The sequence below is a fragment of the Panulirus ornatus genome, chromosome 16 (genome assembly GCF_036320965.1).
Source record: "Panulirus ornatus isolate Po-2019 chromosome 16, ASM3632096v1, whole genome shotgun sequence".
NCBI classification, from domain to species: domain Eukaryota; kingdom Metazoa; phylum Arthropoda; class Malacostraca; order Decapoda; family Palinuridae; genus Panulirus; species Panulirus ornatus.
In genome coordinates, this window is record NC_092239.1 from 41320367 (window position 1) to 41346941 (window position 26575).

The 26575-nt window shown below is 44.7% G+C and overlaps 1 protein-coding gene across 1 annotated transcript in view; it reads right to left on the reverse strand.

Annotated features, from left to right (window-relative positions):
- The window catches only part of Prosap (SH3 and multiple ankyrin repeat domains prosap), a 1027613-nt gene that overhangs the window by 744385 nt on the left and 256653 nt on the right, over positions 1-26575 (reverse strand). The window contains 1 exon segment of the mRNA XM_071671621.1: positions 5452-5510. Coding sequence (XP_071527722.1) covers positions 5452-5510 — 59 coding nt within the window.

Sequence of the window (26575 nt, forward strand, 5' to 3'; positions counted from 1 at the left end):
TCTCATCTTGGTTACATCCACACACGTTTAGATACCCTAATCTGAGCCTTCGAGGAGGATGAGCACTCCCTGCTTGGCACCTTCTACTGTTCCATGTTTTAGAAATCAAAATACAAGAAGGGAAGGGTTTCCAGCCCCCTGCTAGTGCCCCCTGTAGTCGCCTTCTACGACACAAGAAATACGGGGCAGAATTCACACACACACACACACACACACACATATATATATATATATATATATATATATATATATATATATATATATATATATATATATATATATATATATATATATATATATAATTATTAAGATTAACTGTTATGTTTATGATAATGTGAACTTTGGTTTGACGTCCAGACCTCTGGTGGCGGAGGCCTGTAATCATACAGTCCCTGTGACGTCATCTTTGTCCTCATTAAGTCTGCAGACTCTGAGCAAATGTGTTCCACACATATGACTGAGACGTGACTTACGAGAAACTCTATTCATGTCATATTAGCATATATCATATATACGTTTATATATATATATATATATATATATATATATATATATATATATATATATATATATATATATATATATTATTATTATTATTATTATTTTTTTATTTTGCTTTGTCGCTGTCTCCCGCGTTTGCGAGGTAGCTCAAGGAAACAGACGAAAGAAATGGCCCAACCCACCCACATACACAATGTATACACACACACGTCCACACACGCAAATATACATACCTATATATCTCAATGTACACATATATATACATACACAGACACATACATATATACCCATGCACACAATTCACACTGTCTGCCCCCATTCACTCCCATCGCCACCTCGCCACACATGGAATACCTTCACCCTCCCCCCTCATGTGTGCGAGGTAGCACTAGGAAAAGACAACAAAGGCCCCATTCGTTCACACTCAGTCTCTAGCTGCCACGCAATATATATATATATATATATATATATATATATATATATATATATATATATATATATATATATATATATATATATATATATATATATATATAGTATCTGTTCATAGCAGACTTCTTAAAGAATGATCAAGGCGTAGCTCAAACTAAATGAAGTTATCAGTGTGAAATGTTTGGGAGTTGTAGTGGACGTGTGGAGTGAGAGTGAGGGGGGAAAATGCGACACCGCAAGCAGCATCAAGTGTGGCCTGGCAGAGGGACACTTGCCTAGCTCAGACTTGGGAACCATTCAGTCAGACGACAGACACACTGACTAACCCATGTATGTTGATGGTCTTGTGTTTCGTGGAAAAGGAAACTGGAGAGATGTGTTCACCAGCTCACTGTAGGACCGATCCACAGCCATGAATGTGTGCGTCGCCAGGTCGAGGAGTGGAACACGACCTCTGTGGTGGAGTGGTCAGCCAGCGTCGCTGACCGTGATGTGTTTACGGGTCGTCCGCGATAGAGGGCATACGTTCGAGTCGTGGGGGCGGCAGTTGGCGCACAGACATACCAATTGGTCATCCTTTCCTAAGGACTGATCGATAAATTGTATACCTGGCTTAGGCTAGCTTATATATATATATATATATATATATATATATATATATATATATATATATATATATATATATATATATATATATATACATATATGTGTGTGTGTGTGTGTGTGGCACGACATGTTTCATGGAGACAATCCACCTCGTCAGGTGTCAGTACTTAACAAAGTTATCTAAATCCCAACATCACACTTGGTTCCTGCCGTACAACACCAATCCTTACAGACCAAGCACTGTCTGCTATGTCAGGTCGTAACCGTTGTAAGGGAGAGAGACTGAGAGAGGTCGTGTGGCGGGGGTTGACCTGAGTAGCTGGGTGTGTCTTGAAGAACAATTTTTTTCCTTTTGTGTTGACAGGGAAGAGTAGGACCCTCCCAGCGAGGCTGCGTGAGTCTGGTTGTAGAGCCGGGAAGCCGTGACGAGACGTATGTCTGGCGAGACGTGGTATTACCGCCGCCCGCCCCCCCGTGGCATTACCCTGTCCACACCCGGGCCAGACCCAGGAAACCTCGTCAGTAAAGAGAGGATAAACTATGGAAGTTACAAAATAACTTGTTAGATATTTTGAGCAATCATCTGCCATTGTAATCACTAAAATAGTCATAAGTGGGAAGATAAATCTACCAAGAAACGAGGAGAATGGGATTCGAGTTTTATAATACGACTGGAGATATATACAGATTTGAATACGTTAGTACATACAGATAGATTTGAATACGTTAGTGTAGATAAATGTAACAAAATAAAGACATCACTTTCAGTAACCCACGTCGAGTGAACATGTACGATATACGTGAATAAAATGATGAATATAAAGTAAGCTGAAGATGTGATCTTTTTTCTTTTTTTGCTTGTACTGCTGGGACCTGTGACCTTCACTGTCAGTCTACGGTGAAGGTAGAGTGTATTGTGATACGACACAGCCACACCAAACACGACACATCAACCCTTTCAACAGGACGACGCCATTCTGAAGCGCAAGGGAGGAGCAGCCCTTGAGCACGACTGAGCGACCCCGTGGATTCATGATGGTCCCTTCAGGGTTAAGGGTCATCACGCCGTCCTGGTCTCCAAGGGTCGTATCTTCGTGATCAGGGTGGTACCGTCGTGCTCAAAGGTTCTACCGCGGGGCAAAAAAAATCTTCCCGTAGGTACATGAAGGTACGTACGCTCTCTCTCTCTCTCTCTCTCCGTCAGGCTTCCGTGGCTACTATGGCCGGGGTAGAAGACAATCCATTGTATATATACATATAACCACCGGAAACTCTGGCAATTAACTGCAATTGCCGTACCGGGGCGCCACAGTCGTAACGTCGAGGGGCCCCACCGTCAGCAGGCGACTGCCACACTCAGCCCCGTTCTTCTGACATTAGAGATGGTGAACTTTCACCCACTTCAGCACGACAGCGCGATCATTAACCCAGACGGTACGACCCTTGATCACAACGGCACGACCCTTGATCACGTCGGTATGGCCCTTGATCACAACGGTACGACCCTTGATCACGTCGGTATGGCCCTTGGTCACAACGGCACGGCTTTTGATCAAATCGGTATGGCCCTTGATCACAATGGTACGACCCTTGATCACAACGGTACTACCCTTGATCACGACGGTACGACCCTTGATCACAACGGTACAACCCTTGATCACGACGGTACGACCCTTGATCACAACGGTACAACCCTTGATCACAATGGTACAACCCTTGATCACAACGGTACAACCCTTGATCACAACGGTACAACCCTTGATCACAACGGTACAACCTTTGATCACAACGGTACTACCCTTGATCACGACGGTACGACCCTTGATCACAACGGAACGACCCTTGATCACAACGGTACGACCCTTGATCACAACGGTACGACCCTTGATCACAACGCACGACCCTTAAGCACTTAGTACAATGAGCATAACGATCCTTGTGTAAGATGGCGTAGTTACCTTGGATGTGTGACCCATCCTCAGTGAGTAGGAGGGAGAGAAGGAGTCTATCTATGGACATTCGATGTAAGAGGAATGAAGAATCGAAGGACGTGTATGAGAGAGAGAGAGAGAGAGAGAGAGAGAGAGAGAGAGAGAGAGAGAGAGAGAGAGAGAGAGAGAAGGAAGGAATTTGGTATATTAATTTGAATGAAGCCACGAAGGGCGTAAGATGGTCCCGGGCCATCACTCGAACACCCCGAAGTCTGGCTCAGACTGCTGTCCACACCTTACTGACACGGAGGGGTGTAAGGTGGCTCCGGCCACCAACACTCCTGCCTGCAGTGCTTCCTACAATGCACTGCTGCGTCCTGTGACGCAAACTACCACCAAGAAGAGTCAAATTTAATAAGCGATGAGATGAAACATGTTACCATATCGTCTCCATTTCCTTGGCTACGACAGGACGTAAGTAAACTCATACCTTCGTTTCACGTTCTCTTTTTCCTATTATTTCCGTAAGACAGATTGCATCGGAGCAGAGACCAGTCGTGCTTGTGGCACCAATTTAGCAAGCACAAGGAAAGTGACGGAGATGAAACATGGTGTGAATTACGAGAGGAGAAAAATGTAAGATTTTCATGATTACGTTGGAGCAGCGTCTCAGTAAGAGAGAGAGAGAGAGAGAGAGAGAGAGAGAGAGAGAGAGAGAGAGAGAGAGAGAGAGAGAGAGAGAGAGAGAGAGAGGCGCTCACAAACTCACCCACTTCCTGCATTTAGATACAAGCGGAGCATATAGGCAGCGTGTGTATACACAACGATGTTGTCGGATCTAAATGGCTACCAGCAGCTTAAGTGATGAGGCCAGGATCTCCATACGTCAAAACATACACAAAATCACATACCTGGACTCGACTTGGATATGTGTGTGTGTGTGTGTGTGAGTGCATACATAGGAGGAGAGACATGTTACATATACACAAGGTTACGATACACGGGGCAAAACGTGTATAAAAACTGGCTCCCAGCAACCCACACAAATATTACTCACATATACAATTACGGATGGAAAAAGAAAGCTGCCGTTTTATTACTACGTTAGTGTGTCAATACGTATGATCAAACAACTTTCACTTCCTCGGTGCACTCTCTAAGTGTCATTCACTCTCTTATTACTCTAATATACTTTCAAATTTCGTCAATAAATCTTGACTGTGGTGTTGTGATGAGATGAGCCGTGTATCCTGTACACCATCGTAATACTGGATGGAGAGGCTCGGTCGTCAGACCGTCCCTGGGGAATGAGGACCGTGTGGGCCGCCACTGTAGCCATTTCCAATCAGTACTGATTGTTTCGCTGTCCTGAATCATACAGTATTGGCCGATGGTACAGTGTGTGTGTGTGAGCGCGGGGTCCGGAAGCGAGAACGGGTCCACTTCGGCCTCACAGAAAACGGAGTCGTCTATCACCATTAGAGGTGAAACTATAGAATATAACTATGCTACCCCTCGACCAGCTCAATAATGCTTGACATCCTCTAACTTTCTAACAGTTTTTAAACACATAACACAATTTACTTACATGATCATATTACCATACACATATCCAGTTAGGCATCCGCACACAGCACTCTAAGACTACTTTCCTACACATATAAAATACCGACTCCTTTCTGTTGACAAAGTTCATAACACAATCAAACTGATGTCAGAGCTACCAGTTGTGTATCACACAACAATATATATATATATATATATATATATATATATATATATATATATATATATATATATATATATATATATATATAGTTCTAGTACCTAATGAATTAAAAATGAACACTTGTTGACACAAGGTGGAGCTTAATCTCGAGTTAGGAAGGTGTTACGTAAACCTCCACCAAGCCAGTATGTTTGTTCAAGATAAAAAAGTGAGTAACATTACCAAACAAAGTGAAGAGGAAAGTTGACTTACCTTAGGAGTGTGCGAGGCGAGACCTCCTCGAATGCCAGGGGACATGACGCTCGCCGGTACTGTGGGAAACAGAGACGAGAAATGAGAACTAGTAAGGATGACACACGAAGGGAAATAATCTATAATATTAATATTTCATTTACAATCACTACTTACAACTGATAGACATATATGATGATCATGTGAGCAATCTACATGAGTTTTGGTGCTACCCAGGACCCTCTCAAAGGCTCCTGTAGCCCAAGACTAAGCTTTTTCCTGTAGGAGGAATATGTAGATTCTTTTAGAGTGAGACGTCTTGAGACGAGAATTGACTCCCAGTGATACAGCCTCATCATTATATATATATATATATATATATATATATATATATATATATATATATATATATATATATTGGAAAGGATCACAATTTTGCGCGTGATCAAGAAATTTCTATGAGTCCACGGGGAAGATGAAACACGAAAAGTTTCCAAGTGACTGTTATATTTCTCTCTTGTGTCTCCCCTGATGATGTGATTATTACACGAAAGTGCACTTGGGAACTTTTCGTGTTTCATTTTCCCCGTGGACTCATAGGAATATATATGTATATATTACAATCACTATATATCAAGACGGAAGGTAAATGACTGATGATAATATATGTTAACTTCTTGATCACAAGCATCACACCCGGGGGTCGTACCGTCCTGCTCTAGCGCCGATCCTTCGTGCTCAGTGGTCGTACCAACGTGTACAAGAGGTGAGGAGCAATATACACATGTTGGACGTAGAGTTACTGTGTAACGTGAGGGGCGCAAACATTACACAATATACGACAGAGGTTCGGTTGTGTACAACACCTAGACGGGTAGGTTGCGTGGCAACTAGCACGAACTTGTGGTGCAACGCACTCACTCCTCTCTCTCTGTCTCTCTCTGTCGCTCTCTCTCTCTCTCTCTCTCTCTGTCTCTCTCTCTCTCTCTCTCTCTCTCTCTCACACGATACACATTGCTTATGGAACCGACTGAGTCACATAAATTCAAACGTTTACCCTCAGCGTTGGTTGCACAATGAGGCCACGTCATACACACAGCACCTGGCTCGGTCAGCAGCACAAGAGGCCGCTCTACTCTCTGGTAAGTAAATCCTCTCCGCTATATTTGGATCGGACTCGGTATGCGAGCGTGAAAGTAAAGGAGGGAATCACTTCTCAGCGGGGGGAGAGAGAGAGAGAGAGAGAGAGAGAGAGAGAGAGAGAGAGAGAGAGAGAGAGAGAGAGAGAGAGAGAGAGAGAGTTACGTAGATACACAGACCCAAGGTCCAAGCCATGTGATGTGGCTTCAAAGTTAAGAAAAGAAAAAAAGTTCCCCTCTTATAAGCGGTAGAAGAGAAAAAGGAGAGCCAAGCAATGGCTCTCTTCATCTCGTGGCCCATCAGTTCATAATCAAATGTTTTGTTTACATTTCTTACTCGTAAGAGATGATATTTATTGAAGGTAAATGGCATTTACCATTTACTCGACCATTCAGCGATTTTATCTAAATCCTCACGTAATCTTAGCCTATCTTTTTTCAGTTAATATGGCATTGCCGATTTTAGACACGAGGTTATCCAACACGACGTCAATATTGTTGATACAGATGATGGAAACTAAAGGCCCAAGTATGGATCCCTTGGGTACTCCACTAGTGACCACGGTGATGATTGCCCATTCATCACGACTCTCTCTCTCTCTCTCTCTCTCTCTCTCTCTCTCTCTCTCTCTCTCTCTCTCTCTCTCGCTCTGCTTCCTATCACGTAACGAGGCATCTGTCCAATTTCCTATGCAACCAGGAATCCCCAAGGCCCAGACTCTGTTCGGCAATCTAACAAGGGGGACTTTGTCAAATGCTTTCTGAAAGTCCAGAAACGGTACGTCTATTGCTATTCTCTTGTCGTGGGTACTGAATATTGTATGATAAAATCTAAAGGAGGTTTGTAAAGGCAGGATCTGAGTCTCCTAAAACCATGTTGTGTACCATTGATCAGACTTGATTTGTTCCAGATAGGCTACGATTTTATCTCTAATAATAATCGACTCCAGAGAGTTTACATATGATTCATGTAAGGCAAATAGGACGGTGATCAGCAAGCAATTCACGGCTTCCCATTTTGCATACAGGAGTGTGATTTCTGCCAGTCTCCAGTCCTGTGGGACTACTTCATCGATGTCTGCCAGTCTCCAGTCCTGTGGGACTACTTCATCGATGTCTGCCAGTCTCCAGTCCTGTGGGACTACTCCATCGATGTCTGCCAGTCTCCAGCCCTGTGGGACTACTTCATCGATGTCTGCCAGTCTCCAGCCCTGTGGGACTACTCCATCGATGTCTGCCAGTCTCCAGTCCTATGGGACTACTCCATCGATGTCTGCCAGTCTCCAGTCCTGTGGGACTACTCCATCGATGTCTGCCAGTCTCCAGTCCTGTGGGACTACTCCATCGATGTCTGCCAGTCTCCAGCCCTGTGGGACTACTCCATCGATGTCTACCAGTCTCCAGTCCTGTGGGACTACTCCATCGATGTCTGCCAGTCTCTAGTCCTGTGGGACTACTCCATCGATGTCTGCCAGTCTCCAGTCCTGTGGGACTACTCCATCGATGTCTGCCAGTCTCCAGTCCTGTGGGACTACTCCATCGATGTCTGCCAGTCTCCAGCCCTGTGGGACTACTCCATCGATGTCTGCCAGTCTCCAGTCCTGTGGGACTACTCCATCGATGTCTGCCAGTCTCCAGTCCTGTGGGACTACTCCATCGATGTCTGCCAGTCTCCAGTCCTGTGGGACTACTCCATCGATGTCTGCCAGTCTCCAGCCCTGTGGGACTACTCCATCGATGTCTGCCAGTCTCCAGTCCTGTGGGACTACTCCATCGATGTCTGCCAGTCTCCAGTCCTGTGGGACTACTCCATCGATGTCTGCCAGTCTCCAGTCCTGTGGGACTACTCCATCCTGGTGTGATTTATTGAAAATCTGTGTTAACGGTTTGGTAATTTCGTGCCTGACGATCTTAATCATTCGTGCATAGACCACGAACGACCTGGGTTTTTATGAATCTCCAACTTACCTGTGTTGGTACGTGTCAACTGTGACGGTGAATTCTGGTATCGTGTGAGCGCTATTTATCACTGTCTCACGATGCGTGTCACTGCCATCTAACGTACAAACAGAGAGAGAGAGAGAGAGAGAGAGAGAGAGAGAGAGAGAGTACCTGCCTACCTATGAGCACCTAGGACGAGAATTTCTGCCATGGTGGCACGGCTAGCGCGTAGCATTAACTGCTGAAGAGCGAGACAGAGCGGTTGGGCGATTCCTAAAGCAGAGACACCTATATAAATATCTTCTTGGTGAACAAGGAATTGTAGAGACAAGCGCTCACGCCCTTAGCCAGACCACATAATACTCGACCATCTGCCGCTGCTCAGCGGGTTACTGTGTGGCCGTCGGCAACTCAAGGGTGGGTCGTGGTTGTGATCCTCACCCTACACCTCGAAGCTACTGGTAAATCAGTTATCCTGTCCCCCTCTTGATCACTTGCTAATATAATCCAGTTAGCGTTAGGGCTATACAAATCTCACGATGACTGCTTCTTTGCTCTCAACTAGAGCAGTGATTTCACTGTATTATTTCGCTTTGTCTGTATTACATCCTGCTATATCGATTACTTTGGTTATCTTATTATCACTCCGATGTAGTACAATGAGTGAAGTGCATCGACTTTAATGTAATCTTGTTACATTTATAGACTGTCGGTGACACAGGGCACAGCTCTGTCACTTGTCTTATGTGATCTATCCTTACTGATAATTTTACATCCTGGTACTGGTGTTAAAACATTATTTCAAGTACGTAACTAGACGTCTCTTATTGCTCTGATTACTCCTTTTTTTCCGGTAGTACTTATGTACATAGTTCATCCTCGTTTAAGGTTAAACTGGCTTTAGTAAAGGACACTGTAATATTACATGGCCAATTCCTGGATACCTGAAGGTGAGACCACATCAGATGTGTAACGCCTGTGTTTGAACAGTCACACTGACATGGCTCCTATGGCATGAGTGACTGCCTCCTGGATCTACGTAACCTGACTTACCTTAGTCTTGGAAAATGCCATTCAAATCATCATATGAAGTCCCCTGCTTAACTGTACAATGCAGACAGTGTTTGCATGGACGTCGTCTCTACCAAACAGGCTCCCATCACCAGCACAGTTACCCCATAGATCTACGTGTACAATCTACCTCTCTGGTTCTACAGAGTCATCGATTCTACTATAACTCGCTAATTACATATTCGGAACTACAAAACCACACGATCTCTCAGCCACTCTAATCAAACTCCAGATCCTGTATCCTACTTAGGTAGCATTCCCGCTACCTCAACCTATCTGTGGCAATCCTTTAGCTTCCTGTTGAGCGCCCTGTGCTTATCTGGGATCACCTCCAGTCCACCTCGTACCACACTGTTCATTCTCGTCTGAACAACAACCATCTGTCATCTGCAGTGACCCTGAACTATGTCCATATCTTTGTGTATCAAGTCCTCCAGCTTAGACCCCCTGGGGTCACACAGCCTCTTCCCAATTTTGTTCCTATTGGTCAAGTCGGTCAAAATGCACGACCAAAGAATTCCCCATTAAGTCATCCAGTGTTTAGAACATGTGTCTAAGTCAATACCTCAATATCTTTTCTTCTTATCATGGAATCTTATCACCTCTAACCAATTAGAATATTTATTTTTTAGCGCTGTCTCTATCCTGATCAGTCTAGCCTCTAAATTTCCTCACTTACTCGTAATCTCTACCTTCTTTCCTCGAAATGTTCGCTCCTGTCTCGCTGAACCTTCCCTCACCCTCACACACCTTCAGCCTACTGCTAAATTGTCTGAAGCCTCCCAGTCTGCACTAACTTCTTTTGACATCATCCTTTATAGATCACTTAATAGACATGGAGCAAAGTTTTGCCTCATACGTGCGTAGATATTGCTTTCTCAGCTCACAGGAACGCTCAGATCAAGCAAAGCCAGGTGCACAGACGTCTCGGTAAAGATCTTTGACCTCATTGATTAGAGAAAGCAGACAACAGACACGACCATCCGTGACCATGGCCAGGGCTGTCACTGAAGGCAGGTGGTGTGTACCGCAGCTCGCTGGTTCTGCCACACCCAAGTGCTTGTACCGCGTCTAGGTGGTTGAAACACATCCAGGTGGTTGTACCACGCTCAGCTGGTTGTACCACACCCAGGTGGTTGTACCACATTCAGCTGGTTGTACCATAGCAAGGTGGTGGTACCACACCCAGGTGGTGTATACCACACGCAGGAGGACCATGAACATGGGTATCCAGGACCACCAGATGTATGGTAACTAAGAACACAACAACTATGGTTGGCAAGATCACCATAGATATTGAAGCAAAGAAGACAATATGTATGGGAGTCAAAACACCCTGTATATGGGACCTCGGTACTCCATAGATATGGTGTAATGGCCTTGATGGTTTATAATGACCTATATTTTCTTTATATCACAAAAAAACTATATTGTAAGGTTTAACAAGCTAATGATCACACGACCCTTGATCACGACGGTAAGACCGTTCAGCACGACGCTACGACCCTTAGGTATCATGTCCTGGCCTTTGGTTTGACCCAAGGTGTGGAGGAGATGTTTGGGCGGAGGCTGGTGTATGGGAGGGTGGGTCATAGGTCCTTCATTCCTTCCTCTAACAAGCAACTCAGTAGCCTCAAGATCGACTATCCATTTACCCTAGATGGGCAACTGACCTTTGACCTCCAAGGCTTTAGGCCTATCGATTACCTGAGGTCATTAAGGCTGATAATGTCATTTTGGAACCACCAATCAAAATGATTTGAAACACTTCCTTCAGGTGCTCGAGATATTAAACCACCTCACGTGCTCTCACGTGTGTATGTGTAGCCTCTTCTCTCATGTAGACGAGATTAGACATATCAAATAATGAACAAGCAGCAGATAAATATGTTCATAACATATATCATTACCCTGCAATCCACTGACAAAGTCATCATTCGTCTTCAAGACTATACTTTTCTTCCCTGCCTCACGATGGTATTTCAGCCACCGAAAGCCTTCAAATCCCCTTCCCCCCAAAAAAAAAAATTAAATCTAGTACAAAACAAATGAAAGGGATGAAACACATGTTTCAATTCCCCTGGTAGATGATGGACTCTATATAGCGACCTTAACCTTCTTGAGCACGACGGTAAGACCCTTCGGTGTGAAGGGACGACCCTTGGGCATGATGAGATGGCTTCTTGCTCAAGGGTTCAGGAAAGATGGAATCAGATCCGGGGTTAATAACCTCGGGAGTAGGGTCAACACGAGAGAGACTGCGGGGCAGACCGAGTCATTCTTTCACATGAAAAGCAGAACATGTGCTGGCTGCGTGCTTCCTCCAGCAAGTCTCCACCAACACTTTCCCCCCCACCCAGCACGACACCAACACTTTTCCTCCAACACACCGCCAACGGGCCCTTCAGTCCACCACCAGCAGTCTCCCAACAGCACACAACCAATGCTTCTTTCCCTCCAGCACAGCACCAACACTCTCCCTCCAGCACACCACCAGCATCCTTCCTCCAGCATACTCCCAACATTACCGTTCCAACACACCACCAACACACCCTCCGGCATATCACCAACACTACCCCTCCAACACACCACCAACACACTTTCCCGCAGATCACCAACACTACTCCCAACACATCACCAACACACCCTTCCGCAGATCACCAACACTACCCCTCCAACACACCCTCCCGCAGATCACCAACACTGCCCCTCAAAGACACCACCAACAGTCTCCTTGCGGATCACCAGAAACACTCTCCCTCAGGCCCTTCACCACTACTCTCCCTCCAAAACACCACCAACTCTCCCCTCCCCCAGCCACCTCCCTGACACTGCTAATGTAACAGAGATAATTGCCTTAATGACTGTCTCCAGCCCTGGCAGGAGCGTCGTATTGATTTCCGGCTACAGAGTCTACAGTGGCCCTTGGGAACAGTGTCTACAGTGGCCCTTGGGAACAGCGTCTATAATGGCCCTTGGAACAGCGTCTGGAGTGGCCCTTGGGAATGACTGTTGGAAGTGGCCCTTGGAAACAAAGTCTTCAGCGGCCCCTATATGGCCCCATATATAAGGTGCAGGGGCTGAAAAAGAGGGTAAATGAGAGCTGGGGTGAGTGAGCATCAGTAAATTTCAGAGATCGTAAGATGTTTTGGAAGGAGGCTAATAATGTGAGGAAAAAAAGGAGGGAACCAACGGGAACATCAGTGAAATGGACGAATGGGGAAGTGGTAACAGGAAGTAATGAGGTGAGGAAGAGATGGGGTGAGTATTTTGCAGGACTGTTGAATGTGTTTGATGACTGTCTGGCAGGTGTAGAGTGCCAGGGTCAGGGAGGTATGCAAAGCGAGAGGGTCATGGAAAGTGGTTTGGCGAAGAGCGAAGACAGTAGCGAAGACAGCCTGAGCCAAGGCCTTGAGTCAAACCCCAGGTTACTGCTCACCTTCAGTAGTGGTGGTGGTGGTGGTGGTGATGATGATGGTGATGGTGATAAGGTGGTGGAGGTGAAGGCGGTAGTGGTGGCTTTGGAGGAGGGCACAGCGGTGTGGCAGAAGGAAGTCGTGAGAGAACGTGTAATTAGATGAGGGAAAAGGATGGTGATGGAAAATTATGGACGGAGATGTGAAGCGAACAGGGAAGAGCTCTGAGAGAGGAAGGAAAGGGATGATTATCAAGATTACGGTGAGAGATGACGATTAGAAAGATGAGAGTTGGTGATTAGGAAGGTGAGAGATGATGATAAGGAAGGTAAGAGATGATGATTAGGAAGGTAAGAGATGATGATAAGGAAGGTAAGAGATGATGATTAGGAAGGTGAGAACTGATGATTAGGAAGGTGAGAGATGATGATAAGGAAGGTAAGAGATGATGATTAGGAAGGTGAGAACTGATGATTAGGAAGGCAAGAGATGATGATTAGGAAGGCAAGAGATGATGATTAGGAAGGTGAGAACTGATGATTAGGAAGGTGAGAGATGATGATTAGGAAGGTAAGAGATGATGATTAGGAAGGTGAGAACTGATGATTAGGAAGGTGAGAGATGATGATAAGGAAGGTAAGAGATGATGATTAGGAAGGTGAGAACTGATGATTAGGAAGGCAAGAGATGATGATTAGGAAGGCAAGAGATGATGATTAGGAAGGTGAGAACTGATGATTAGGAAGGTGAGAGATGATGATTAGGAAGGTAAGAGATGATGATTAGGAAGGTGAGAACTGATGATTAGGAAGGTAAGAGATGATGATTAGGAAGGTAAGAGATGATGATTAGGAAGGCAAGAGATGATGATTAGGAAGGTGAGAACTGATGATTAGGAAGGTGAGAGATGATGATTAGGAAGGCAAGAGATGATGATTAGGAAGGTGAGAACTGATGATTAGGAAGGTGAGAGATGATGATTAGGAAGGTAAGAGATGATGATTAGGAAGGTGAGAACTGATGATTAGGAAGGTAAGAGATGATGATTAGGAAGGTAAGAGATGATGATTAGGAAGGTAAGAGATGATGATTAGGAAGGTAAGAGATGATGATTAGGAAGGTAAGAGATGATGATTAGGAAGGTGAGAACTGATGATTAGGAAGGCAAGAGATGATGATTAGGAAGGCAAGAGATGATGATTAGGAAGGTGAGAACTGATGATTAGGAAGGTGAGAGATGATGATTAGGAAGGTAAGAGATGATGATTAGGAAGGTGAGAACTGATGATTAGGAAGGTAAGAGATGATGATTAGGAAGGTAAGAGATGATGATTAGGAAGGCAAGAGATGATGATTAGGAAGGTGAGAACTGATGATTAGGAAGGTGAGAGATGATGATTAGAAAGATGAGAGTTGGTGATTAGGAAGGTAAGAGATGATGATTAGGAAGGTAAGAGATGATGATTAGGAAGGTAAGAGATGATGATTAGGAAGGCAAGAGATGATGATTAGGAAGGTGAGAACTGATGATTAGGAAGGTGAGAGATGATGATTAGGAAGGTAAGAGATGATGATTAGGGAGGTAAGAGATGATGATTAGGAAGGTAAGAGATGATGATTAGGAAGGTGAGAACTGATGATTAGGAAGGTGAGAGATGATGATTAGGGAGGTAAGAGATGATGATTAGGAAGGTGAGAACTGATGATTAGGAAGGCAAGAGATGATGATTAGGAAGGTGAGAACTGATGATTAGGAAGGTGAGAGATGATGATTAGGGAGGTAAGAGATGATGATTAGGAAGGTGAGAACTGATGATTAGGAAGGTAAGAGATGATGATTAGGAAGGTGAGAACTGATGATTAGGAAGGTAAGAGATGATGATTAGGGAGGTAAGAGATGATGATTAGGAAGGTAAAAGATGATGATTAGGAAGGTGAGAACTGATGATTAGGAAGGTGAGAGATGATGATTAGGAAGGTAAGAGACGATGATTAGGAAGGTGAGAGATGATGATTAGGAAGGTAAAAGATGATGATTAGGAAGGTAAGAGATGATGATTAGGAAGGTAAGAGACGATGATTAGGAAGGTGAGAGATGATGATTAGGAAGGTAAGAGATGATGATTTGGAAGGTAAGAGATGATGATTAGGAAGGTAAGAGATGATGATTAGGAAGGTAAAAGATGATGATTAGGAAGGTAAGAGATGATGATTAGGAAGGTAAGAGATGATGATAAGGAAGGTAGGAGATGATGAATAGGAAGGTAAGAGATGATGATTAGGAAGGTAAGAGATGATGATTAGGAAGGTAAGAGATGATGATTATCAAGGTAAGAGATGATGATTAGGAAGGTAAGAGATGATGATTAGGAAGGTGAGAACTGATGATTAGGAAGGTAAGAGATGATGAATAGGAAGGTAAGAGATGATGATTAGGAAGGTAAAAGATGATGATTAGGAAGGTAAGAGACGATGATTAGGAAGGTAAGAGATGATGATTAGGAAGGTAAAAGATGATGATTAGGAAGGTGAGAACTGATGATTAGGAAGGTGAGAGATGATGATTAGGAAGGTAAGAGACGATGATTAGGAAGGTAAGAGATGATGATTAGGAAGGTAAAAGATGATGATTAGGAAGGTAGGAGATGATGAATAGGAAGGTAAGAGATGATGATTAGGAAGGTGAGAACTGATGATTAGGAAGGTAAGAGATGATGATTAGGAAGGTAAAAGATGAGATTAGGAAAGGGAAAAAGATGATGAATTAGGAAGGTGAGAACTGAAGATTAGGAAGGTAAGAGATGATGAATAGGAAGTAAGAGATGATGATTAGGAAGGTAAAGAGTGATGATTAGGAAGGTAAGAGATGATGATTAGGGAAAGGTTTAAAAGATGATGATTAGGAAGGTGAGAGATATGATTAGGAAGGTAAAAGATGATGATTAGGAAGGTAAGAGATGATGATTAGAAGGTAAGAGACGATGATAGGAAGGTAAGAGATGATGATTAGGAAGGTTTAAAAAATGATGATTAGGAAGGTAAGAGATGAGATTAGGAAGGTGAAACTGATGATTTGGAAGGTAAGAGATGTGAATAGGGAAGGGAAGAGATGATGATTAGGAAGGGAAAGATGATGTTAGGGAAGTGAGAAGAAGATAGGAAGGTAAAAGACGATGATTTGGAAGGTAAGATGATGATTGGAAGGTAAAAGTATGATTAGGAAGTAGGAGATTAAATAGGAGTAAGAATGATGATTAGGAAGGTGGAAGATGATAGGAAGGTAAAAAATTTGGAAGTAAAGATATGATTAGGAAAGGGAGGAAGATGATTAAATGAAGAGAGATAATTGGAAGGGAAGAGATGATGATTTAGAAGTAAGAGATGATGATTAGGAAGGGGAGAACTGATGATAGGAAGGAAAGATGATATTGAAGGGAGAGATGAGATTAGGAAAAGATATATATATATATATATATATATATATATATATATATATATATATATATATATATATATATATATATATATCGTGTTTCATTTTTCATGTGGTTGTAGATCAACTGACTGTTGAATATCTTTCTTGTATCTCCCCTGTTGATGTGATCATTTCACGAAAGTGCACTTGGGAACTTATCGTGTTTCATTTCCCCGTCGATTCACACTGGCCAACAAAACACCGAAACAAGTATAAGAGACTGGAAGACTACATGACTGTATGTATTCATGGTGGTTAAAAAACTATGATAAAGCATATTCATTTGCAGTTAAATAGAAGTTATCTTCTACCAACACTGTTAGAGGTGGGAAGACAACCCCATCCTTTACCAAAATACCAGGCAGCATGACGGTACTTAGCATGGCTTAATGATCAGCATTAACGGTGATAAGACCCCGCTTATGACCCTAGTCTGTTCGTTGTTGCCATTCTGGCTGGTGATGTGCCGTCGCCAACACAAAAGTCTTGGGGACACCCGCCCAGCCGCCCCCAGTACACCCCTACTCGAAGCTGTACCCGGCTCTCTCTCTCTCTCTCTCTCTCTCTCTCTCTCTCTCTCTCTCTCTCTCTCTCTCTCTACACAGGAATGCCCCAGGAGTTTTGTCTGCGACTCTACAGGACACGCGACAAAGGATCTCAGGGTGAAGCTTACGGTAAGACGTCAATCAGACTGAGACACGGTGAAACAGGATCGAGGACACGGATCCTTAAGCCAGTCAACTCAGCGGGGGATTTACTCACAACATCGTCAGATCTCCTGGCTACTACGGCTTACTTCGTCAGCTAATGATCACTGTTAACGAAGCTTCGTCCCTCTCTCTCTCTCTCTATATATATATATATATATATATATATATATATATATATATATATATATATATATATATATATATCTTTTCTTTCAAACTACTCGCCACTTCCCGCGTCAGCGAGGTAGCGTTAAGAACAGAGAACTGGGCCTTTGAGGGAATATCCTCACCTGGCCCCCTTCTCTGTTCCTTCTTTTTGAAAAAAAAAAAATAATGAGAGAGGAGGATTTCCAGCCACCCGCTCCCTCGCCTTTTAGTCGCCTTCTACGACACGCAGGGAATACGTGGGAAGTATTCTTTCTCCCCTATCCCCAGGGATATATATATATATATATATATATATATATATATATATATATATATATATATATATATATATATATATATATATATATATATATATATATATATCATCTTTCATCATTAATATCACCCCAGTAAATATCATATCAATTTTCCGCCAACTTCGTGGTTTTCGTCCTAACTGGTTAGGTTAATGGTGGCCTACGTTCAGCGAGAGTTTAATTTGATCATGACCTCATGGCCTGGAGAGGGTCAACACGGCGGGGGAGACGAATTTAATGCCGACTAACCTCGTATCTAAACGGAAAAATGACCTTAAGTAAGACATTAAGAAAAGTCGTACAAGGTTACGTTCATATTATAGACTCCAAGGCGGTTACGCTCATATTATAGACTCCAAGGCATCCGCAACTACGTAATTCTTACTAACGGTATATTATTCCCTTGAGTAAGGTAGTGCGAAACCTTGAGTACGACAATGCGATCCTTGTCCATGACGGTACGATCCTTGAACACGACGGTACGATCCTTGTGCATGACGTTACGATCCTTGAGCTCGACGGTACGATCCTTGTACACGACGGTACGATCCTTGAGCTCGACGGTACGATCCTTAAGCACGACGGTATGGATCCTTAAGCAGGACGGTACGATCCTTGAGCACGACGGTACGATCCTTAAGCAGGACGGTACGATCCTTGAGCACGGCGGTACGATCATTAAGCACGACGGTACGATCCTTGAGCACGACGGTACGATCATTAAGCACGACGGTACGATCCTTAAGCACGACGGTATGGATCCTTAAGCAGGACGGTACGATCCTTGAGCACGACGGTACGATCCTTGAGCACGACGGTACGATCATTAAGCACGACGGTACGATCCTTGAGCACGACGGTACGATCCTTGAGCTCGACGGTACGATCCTTGAGTACGACGGTACGATCCTTGAGTACGACATTGCGATCCTTGTCCATGACGGTACGATCCTTGAACACAACGGTACGATCCTTAAGCAGGACGTTACGATCCTTGAGCTCGACGGTACGATCCTTGTGCAGGACGTTACGATCCTTGAGCTCGACGGTACGATATTTAAGCACCACGGTACGATCCTTAAGCACGACGGTACGATCCTTGAGCACGACGGTACGATCCTTAAGCACGACGGTATGGATCCTTAAGCAGGACGGTACGATCCTTGAGCACGACGGTACGATCATTAAGCACGACGGTACGATCATTAAGCACGACGGTACGATCCTTGAGCACGACGGTACGATCCTTGAGCATGACGGTACGATCATTAAGCACGACGGTACGATCCTTGAGCACGACGGTACGATCCTTGAACACGACAGTACGATCCTTGAGCACGACGGTACGATACTTGAGCACGACGGTACGATCCTTGAGCACGACGGTACGATCCTTAAGCAGGACGGTACGATCCTTGAGCATGACGGTAAGATCCTTGTACAAGACGGTACAATCCTTAAACACGACAGTACGATCCTTGTACAGAACGGTACGACCCTGAGGCACAACGTATCGACCCTTAAGCAGGTCGGTGCGACGCTTAGGTATGATGGCCTAGGCTTTGAAGTGATCGATTAAGGTCAGGTCAAATGCCAAGCCACCATACCCCCTTCTTGCTCAAGAGGTAAAGTTAAACACCTTTGGAAACCATCCTTCAGTTTAATTGTGTAGTTCGGCAACACCAAACCAATTTAAGGTCACCTTTTGCAACTGGGAGCTGTTGTACGTGTCAGGGCAACGGTGGGTGTGGCTGGCTTCCGGCGAGAGTGTGGGGCATGATGACTGGTTCAGCTGCAGGTGTGGGAGGAGGGAGAGCTTCAGGTTCAGCTGTGGGCGTGTGGATAGCTTTATTTTCAACCGCGGGTGTGGGCGTGGGGATGGCTTCAGGTTTAGCTGCAGGTGTGGGCGTGGAGATAGATGGCTTGAGACTTCGCTGCGAACGTGGGCAGGTTTAGTTGCAGCTGTGGGCGTGATGGTAGCTTCCAGTTTAGCTGCTGGTGTGGCCGTGGGGGATAGCTTCAGTTTTAGCTGGAAGGTTTTCGTGCGAATGTGAAAATAAGATTGGAATTGGAAGAGACTGCGAGTTTAGCCGCTCGAATACAAGGTGACCGTCAGTTGTAGCAGGAGGGAAGGGCCCGAGCCAGTGTTGATGACCACAACTTGTACCTATGAAGATGGTTTCCTGAGTGACAATCTTCCGTACCTCATCATCATCACCACCTGTCGACCTCCACCTCAACCCACTCTGACAACATTTCCTCGCCAGAAAGACGAGCTCAGGGTTGGACCTCGTCACGCAGACTCAAGGACAAATATAAGTTATCATTACCTGAGCACATGAAAGAGATACAAAAAAAAAATATAAAATAAAAAGCTACCAACGGCGTCATTAAATCGTCCTGACTGGTCTCATAACATCATGGGTCTCGTCCCCCACTTCCCCATTACCTTATAGGGAAGCTAAGTATGAGGATCCAGCTGGCTGGCCTCCCTCCATCACCTGGGGATGGCATAGAAGACCCGCTGGCTCTGCCCGCCACCAGCACCGCTTTATTTAGCTCACCCACGTCTTTAAAGTCGCTCGCTGGACGTGATGGGTGTGGACCCAAGATGGTGACATGATCCACATAGACCAAAAATATCCCCACTGGTCCAGCTACCATCATGAAACAGGGGTAATACAAGCACTCAGCCTTCCTCAGTGGACAAAGGGCTATGTCTATTACATGAATCTAAGCAAACTACGAATGGCCCCAGGCAATTATATGAGAGGCTCTGTTATCCATACGAGTCCAAGATGACGACACGGACACTTGCCTAACTGGACCATATAATCGACTGATATAATCACCGGCACTACCCACTGACGACCCACTGTAACAACCACTGGAATCGTAGTGGTCGAGTCATCCACACATACCACTGTAACAACAGATCTATCCAGCCATGTGGACCGATAACAGTTGATATAATCATCCAGTGGGACTAAGTTCATAACAATATGGACACTTCCTTGTTTGGTCCAAGGCCATAAAGAATGTTACAGTTAACAACCTGGACGACAATGATAACAGTACAGTTATACCTGGATGGACTAGGATAATGACAGATGACCCAGTTATTACCCTGAGGCAAGACAATGTGCTGTTTGTTTCGCTAGAGAGAGAGAGAAATGTACCTGAATCATCATATGTTTCACCTGCCCTCCTCATCATCTCACTCAGGGATCTGAAAATGTTTACGTGGAAGTATGGAAACGTGTGGTCACTTGCCTGACGACTGGGCTATGAAGAAGGGACTGTAGTAGTGTATCAAACAAGGGAAAGTAGAACTGGTTCTAGAAATACGTATGAGTAACATCTCAGCATAGATGGCAAGGTATGTGACGGGATAACAATTGACCGTCTTAAAAAGACTACTGAACCCCTTTCAGGGGAAGAGCAAAGTGGGTTTAGGAAGGAAGAAGGTGTTTAGATCAGACCTTTACATTTAGACAAGAAGTGGAAAAAGTTTCAGGAAAACAAAGAAAGCACTTACAGCATTTATGGATCCATGAAAGACATCTGATAACAAAGAATAATAGGAAAACTCTGTGGGAAACTCTGACTCAGTTGGGTGCATGGAAGTCTTCTGAATGCTAGTAAAAACTCACGTAATGAAAATAATGCATGCGTGAGAGTCAGAGATGGTGTGAGCGAGTGGACTACAGCGAAATGTGGGAGAATATCAAGACTGCGTGATGTCACCATGGTTGTCTAATGTCTTTTAAGGATGGTGTACTACGTGGTATGACAGCAAGGTGAGGGTGACGGTGGTGTAATGCTGAACTGTGGTGGAACAGAATGGAAATTACCACAGTAGACGTATGAACGTGATGCTGAACCAAAGGAGGAAGAACTTGTTAGAAAATGGGTCCATCTGTCGATCTACGTAGGGGCAGGATGTTGGAAGTGAACGCGAGTAAAAGAGAAACCTTAATTTTGGAAGATTTGAGATAACCCAGCTTAGTATCAGCTCTAACGGAAAAAAGAAATAGAAACTGTGGATGAGATTTGGTCTTCGAGGCAGAGTTCAGTCAGGATGGCGATGGGAAAGCTGTAGAGGGAGAAACGGAACGACGGGAGGCCAGAACATGAACCTAAGCAAGTGAGTCGATGGCAAAAATATACACATAAATACCTTGACAAAATAACAGTAGCCATTTACTGGAATGAACAGAGTGAGGAATGTGTAATGTTGGATGCATACAGGTTTCAAGATTTGCCTAGTAATAAGAAATGCTCAAGAGATGACGTGGTATAAGACTTGCTCTCCGTACCACACACACACACACACACACACACACACACACACACACACACACACACACACACACACAAATAAGGGAAAGTGTGCAGCAGGAGGCTATTCGTCACAAGTCCACGACGATATTTGGGCTGGAAGAAGATCATCTTCCAAACAAGGAAGAAAGAGGCGCGAGGGAACGTGACAAGAGTCGGGAAGTTACTAGACGTGATGGAACCGACGACTGCAAGTTGAGAGCTAAAGGGAAGACAGAAGAATGAGATCCTGCTGGAAAGACGGTGAGATAAAGCCACTGAGGGTAACGTTCAAATGGAAGAGTGTGTGGTCATCAGGTGCTGGAATGGACGAGTCTCAAAAGGAGGGCGCGTCAAGAGCGACATGGCAAAAGAGAGAGGAGAGAGAGAGTTATGATAAGACGGGCGAAAGGCGAAAGGTGAGAGGGATTGGATCAAGTCAGGAGGAGAAGCATCACGGGCAGGACGGACTAGTGTCGTGGACTGAAGGACCCGTGTATCAACGCAGACTCACAAGTGGCAAATGGTAGAGACCTAGAATTCAAAGACCGTGTCCGAGACAGCAGCCCCGATATCATTCGAACTGTGGAGACTAAACCTATTCTGCTCAGAGGGATGCACGTTCACAAGGAAGGACGAAAAAGACTAAGGAAGAGAAGGACTGACGCTGTTAAGGAATACCAGTAGGTGGCACCCTCAAACAGTACACAGTGGGTAAAATCTGGGTGGGGAAAAGTGTACAGTGATGTTGTTAGTACACAGCCCTCCAGGGAACTACTGTGACCCAGAGTATATGTATGATGATAACAGCAGAGGAACTGTCAGGATGGTGAGGGAGGCTGAATGACAGTCACTTAAAGAAGACTGTAGATGATGAATAATGGGGGAGTTTAATTACAGAAGAAATAGACTGGGAGGACTTATGTAGACTCTATGAAGACAGGTAAACATGAAAGTACAAGTTCCTCGTTTGTGTACGAGAGAACTTTTACGAGAAAATTAGACATGTGCAGTAGAAGGCTTTGTATAATATTCTATGGAGTCACCTCAGAGTCTCATCACAGCTGACGCCCTGTTGCAATCCCTCCGGTCTAATTTGTGGAAGTTTTGTGTCTGACTGATTCAGTAGACCTTCAACAGTTTGGAAACATGAAAATTTCCTCCACCAATCACTTGCCTTGTCAACTTCCCAGACAACATTTACCGCGGGACCTCGAGAGCACACACCTACGTCGACTTCACCAAGTCTTTCGACTTGGTAAACCATGTCATGGCATAAGGGATGTCTCGTCTCTTGGCTAGAAAACTTCCTGACTGGGCGACACTAAGCCGTCCGTTTTAGGGGATCCACATTGACGTCACTACCCCTGACGAGCGTTGTACCACAAGGCACTAAGCTGGGGCCCTCTTTGCTTCCTGAACTTTATCATCGACGCCCTGGGGGACATAAGCCACCGCTAGAAGTGCATAGACCACTTCATCTTTGGCATCACTATCAGCAACAGCTCTCCTGACTTCAGCGCCCTTGTTTACATCATCAACAACCTTCAGGAGTGGACTACGGCCAACGACGTCACCACCAACCACACTACAGATGACGATTTAATTTGGAAGAGCCATGCAAGCGCAGTCATCATACCGTCTGTACCTTCTCCTTCGACTGAAATCTCTAGGCGTCCCACCAGCTGAGATCAGGAATGTCTTTATCATCATTCTATCAAAGTTCATTTGCGCCTATCTAGCCTAATCCTTCTCACTAACAGCTACACAAAGAAACCAGCGAGAAAGACTGCAGAAACGGGCATGTAGAATCATCCTGGGCCCCTCTTACGCCACCTACAAAGCGGCCTTCATCTTGCTTATCAAGAAGAGTGTAAAGAAATACTAGTGTTGTCTAAGCTAGATGCTGAATGCCGGCACGCTTACAGTGATTTAAAAGCCGTCTTGGTCGTGTCAAATGTATTTGAGATGGTGACTCACGAGTGTAAGGCTCCCTCCCTCTCTCTCTCCCTGTAATGTACAAATAGGTGATTACACGTGACGTGCCGCACGGCTCAATCCTGGGGCCATTGCTCCTCTCAATTTGCGTAAATGACTTTCCAGAAGGACTGGAATCCCACCTGAGGTGATGCCAAGGTAATGAGAGAAAGAAAAAGCGAGGGGGATTAACACATCTTACAACAGAACTTAAACAAACTCCAAAGTTAGTCTGATACTCGGTTGATTAAACCGAGTTAGTGTAGTAAAGTAATGAAGATGGGACAGAAAGAAGGTTTCAGTATCATTATCATCTCGCAGGAAATAAGCAGCGGGAACCTGTGTGAGAAAGAGTGTCTCAGGAGTTGACATCGTCCCTAGCCAGTCGTCAGAGCCCCACAGTGGGAGCAAAGTGAACGAGTCATGCTGTCTGCTGGCAAATATCAAAATAGAATCTAAGTTATATGGATATAGAAATATTCGGTAAGCTTGTCTTTTTTATGACACTTGTCCAAATATTCAAAGGAAGCTGTTTACATCCTTCTTTAGGCCAAAACTAAAATATGCTTCTTAAATTTGGTCACCGCACCTAAAAGACAAAGAGCTATGATAGAAGATGCAGAGTGGAGCAAAATACTAAAGAATCTGAGGCCTAAGATATGCTTACCATAGAGGACACAGAGTTAGGGGTGACCTTTAAGATTTCAAACCAAGACTGGTGCTGTATACAAGGAAAAGTTCTTCGAAAGATGTAGAGTTAGCAGACCAGAGGACATAAAAAGCATGAAACCAACCAAGAACCTTTGTAGAAGACAATTAAGAAGTATTTCCATAGTATAAGAACAGTGGATCAATGAAAGAAACAGGATGAGGAAATATCAATTGCGGATGGCATACGGAAGTTTCAACAAGTTGCATGCCGATGGAGAATGTTCAGTGATGGAGGCCCAACCATTGTAAATCTCCCTCCCAGTACGATACAAATAGGTAATGACACACACACACACACACACACACACACACACACACACACACACACACACATGTATGTGAGTGGCGCTGGGCCGGCGTGAGAATGTGTCTGAGGGCTGAACCAGCAGACAAAGGAGCCACAATATTTGCAGCGGCTGAGAGGTCCCGCCCCGGTTACCTGCCTCACATCACCCGTCCTCAGACTGGGTTCTCTTCTTACGAGCAGAGGTTTACTCTTAATGGCTCCAGTCCCTCACTTGTATGTGGTCAGGTTCCTCCCTCATTTGTAGGTGATTCATGTCCTTCCTTACTTGTAGGTGGTCTAAGACTCTAAGTCCCTCCTCACTTGTAGATTATCTGACTTATCTCCTCACTTGTAGATGGTCAGGTTCATCCATCACTTGTAGCCAGTCAGGTTCCTCCCTTACTTGTATTTGGTTAGGCTCCTCCCTCACTTGTAGCAGGGTAGGCTCCTCCCTCACTTGTAGCAGGATAGGTTCCTCCTTCACTTGTAGCTAGATAGATTCCTCCATCACTTGTAGATGGTCAGGTTCCTCCCTCACTTGTAGATAGTCAGGTTCCTCCCTCACTTGTAGCTGGATAGGTTCCTCCCTCACTTGTAGCTGGATAGGTTCCTCCCTCACTTGCAGCTGGATAGGTTCCTCCCTCACTTGTAGGTGGTCAGGTTCCTCCCTCACTTGTAGATAGTCAGGTTCCTCCCTCACTTGTAGCTGGATAGGTTCCTCCCTCACTTGTAGGTGGTCAGGTTCCTCCCTCACTTGTAGATGGACAAGTTCCTCCCTCACTTGTCAACAGTCTACGAGCTCCTTTCTCACAGTTTCCTAACTCGTACAGAGGATGAACACAGTGGCTGGAAATTTCTCTTGGCCTATTGACCGTATTTCTCCCCCCAAAAAAACCAAATGGGTGTTTCCTCTCTCTCTCTCTCTCTCTCTCTCTCTCTCTCTCTCTCTCTCTCTCTCTCTCTCTCTCTCTCTCTCCTAAACTCTCGTTTCTTCTTTTCATTCCCATCCCGGAGGAAGTAACCCGTTTCAAGAGGCAGTCAACGGTGTACGAGGGAAGCCCCTCAAGCACGACCACTGATTCCCTCAAGTACGACCTCTGTGTGCAAACAGTACGACCTTTGGGTACAGTGGCCTGAAGGCAAGATGGTCAAAGGCCAGGTCATCATACCCAAGGGTCGTACCATCGTATTCAAGGGTCATACCATCGTATCTAAGGGTCATACCATTATACCAAAGGGTCGTGCCACCATATCCAAGTACCGTACCATCATACCCAAGGGTCTTACCATCGTACCCAAGGGTCGTACCATCATATCTAAAGGTCGTACCATCATATCCAAGGGTCGTACCATCATATCCGAGGGTCGTACCATCATACCTAAGGGTCGTACCATCATACCAAAGGGTCATACCTTTATATCCAAGAGTCGTATCGTCGTGCTCAGGAGGTTAGGTTAATGCTAACACAAAGATCACAACTGCAAGAGAGTCAGACTGGATTATGATTGTGTTACCACGACAAAGGTGTTACGACCACTGAGTTACCGAGCGTTATACTCCTTGTGTGTGTGTGTGTGTGTGTGTGTGTGTGTGTGTGTGTGTGTGTGTGTGTGTGTGCCTATTTGCACTGGGTG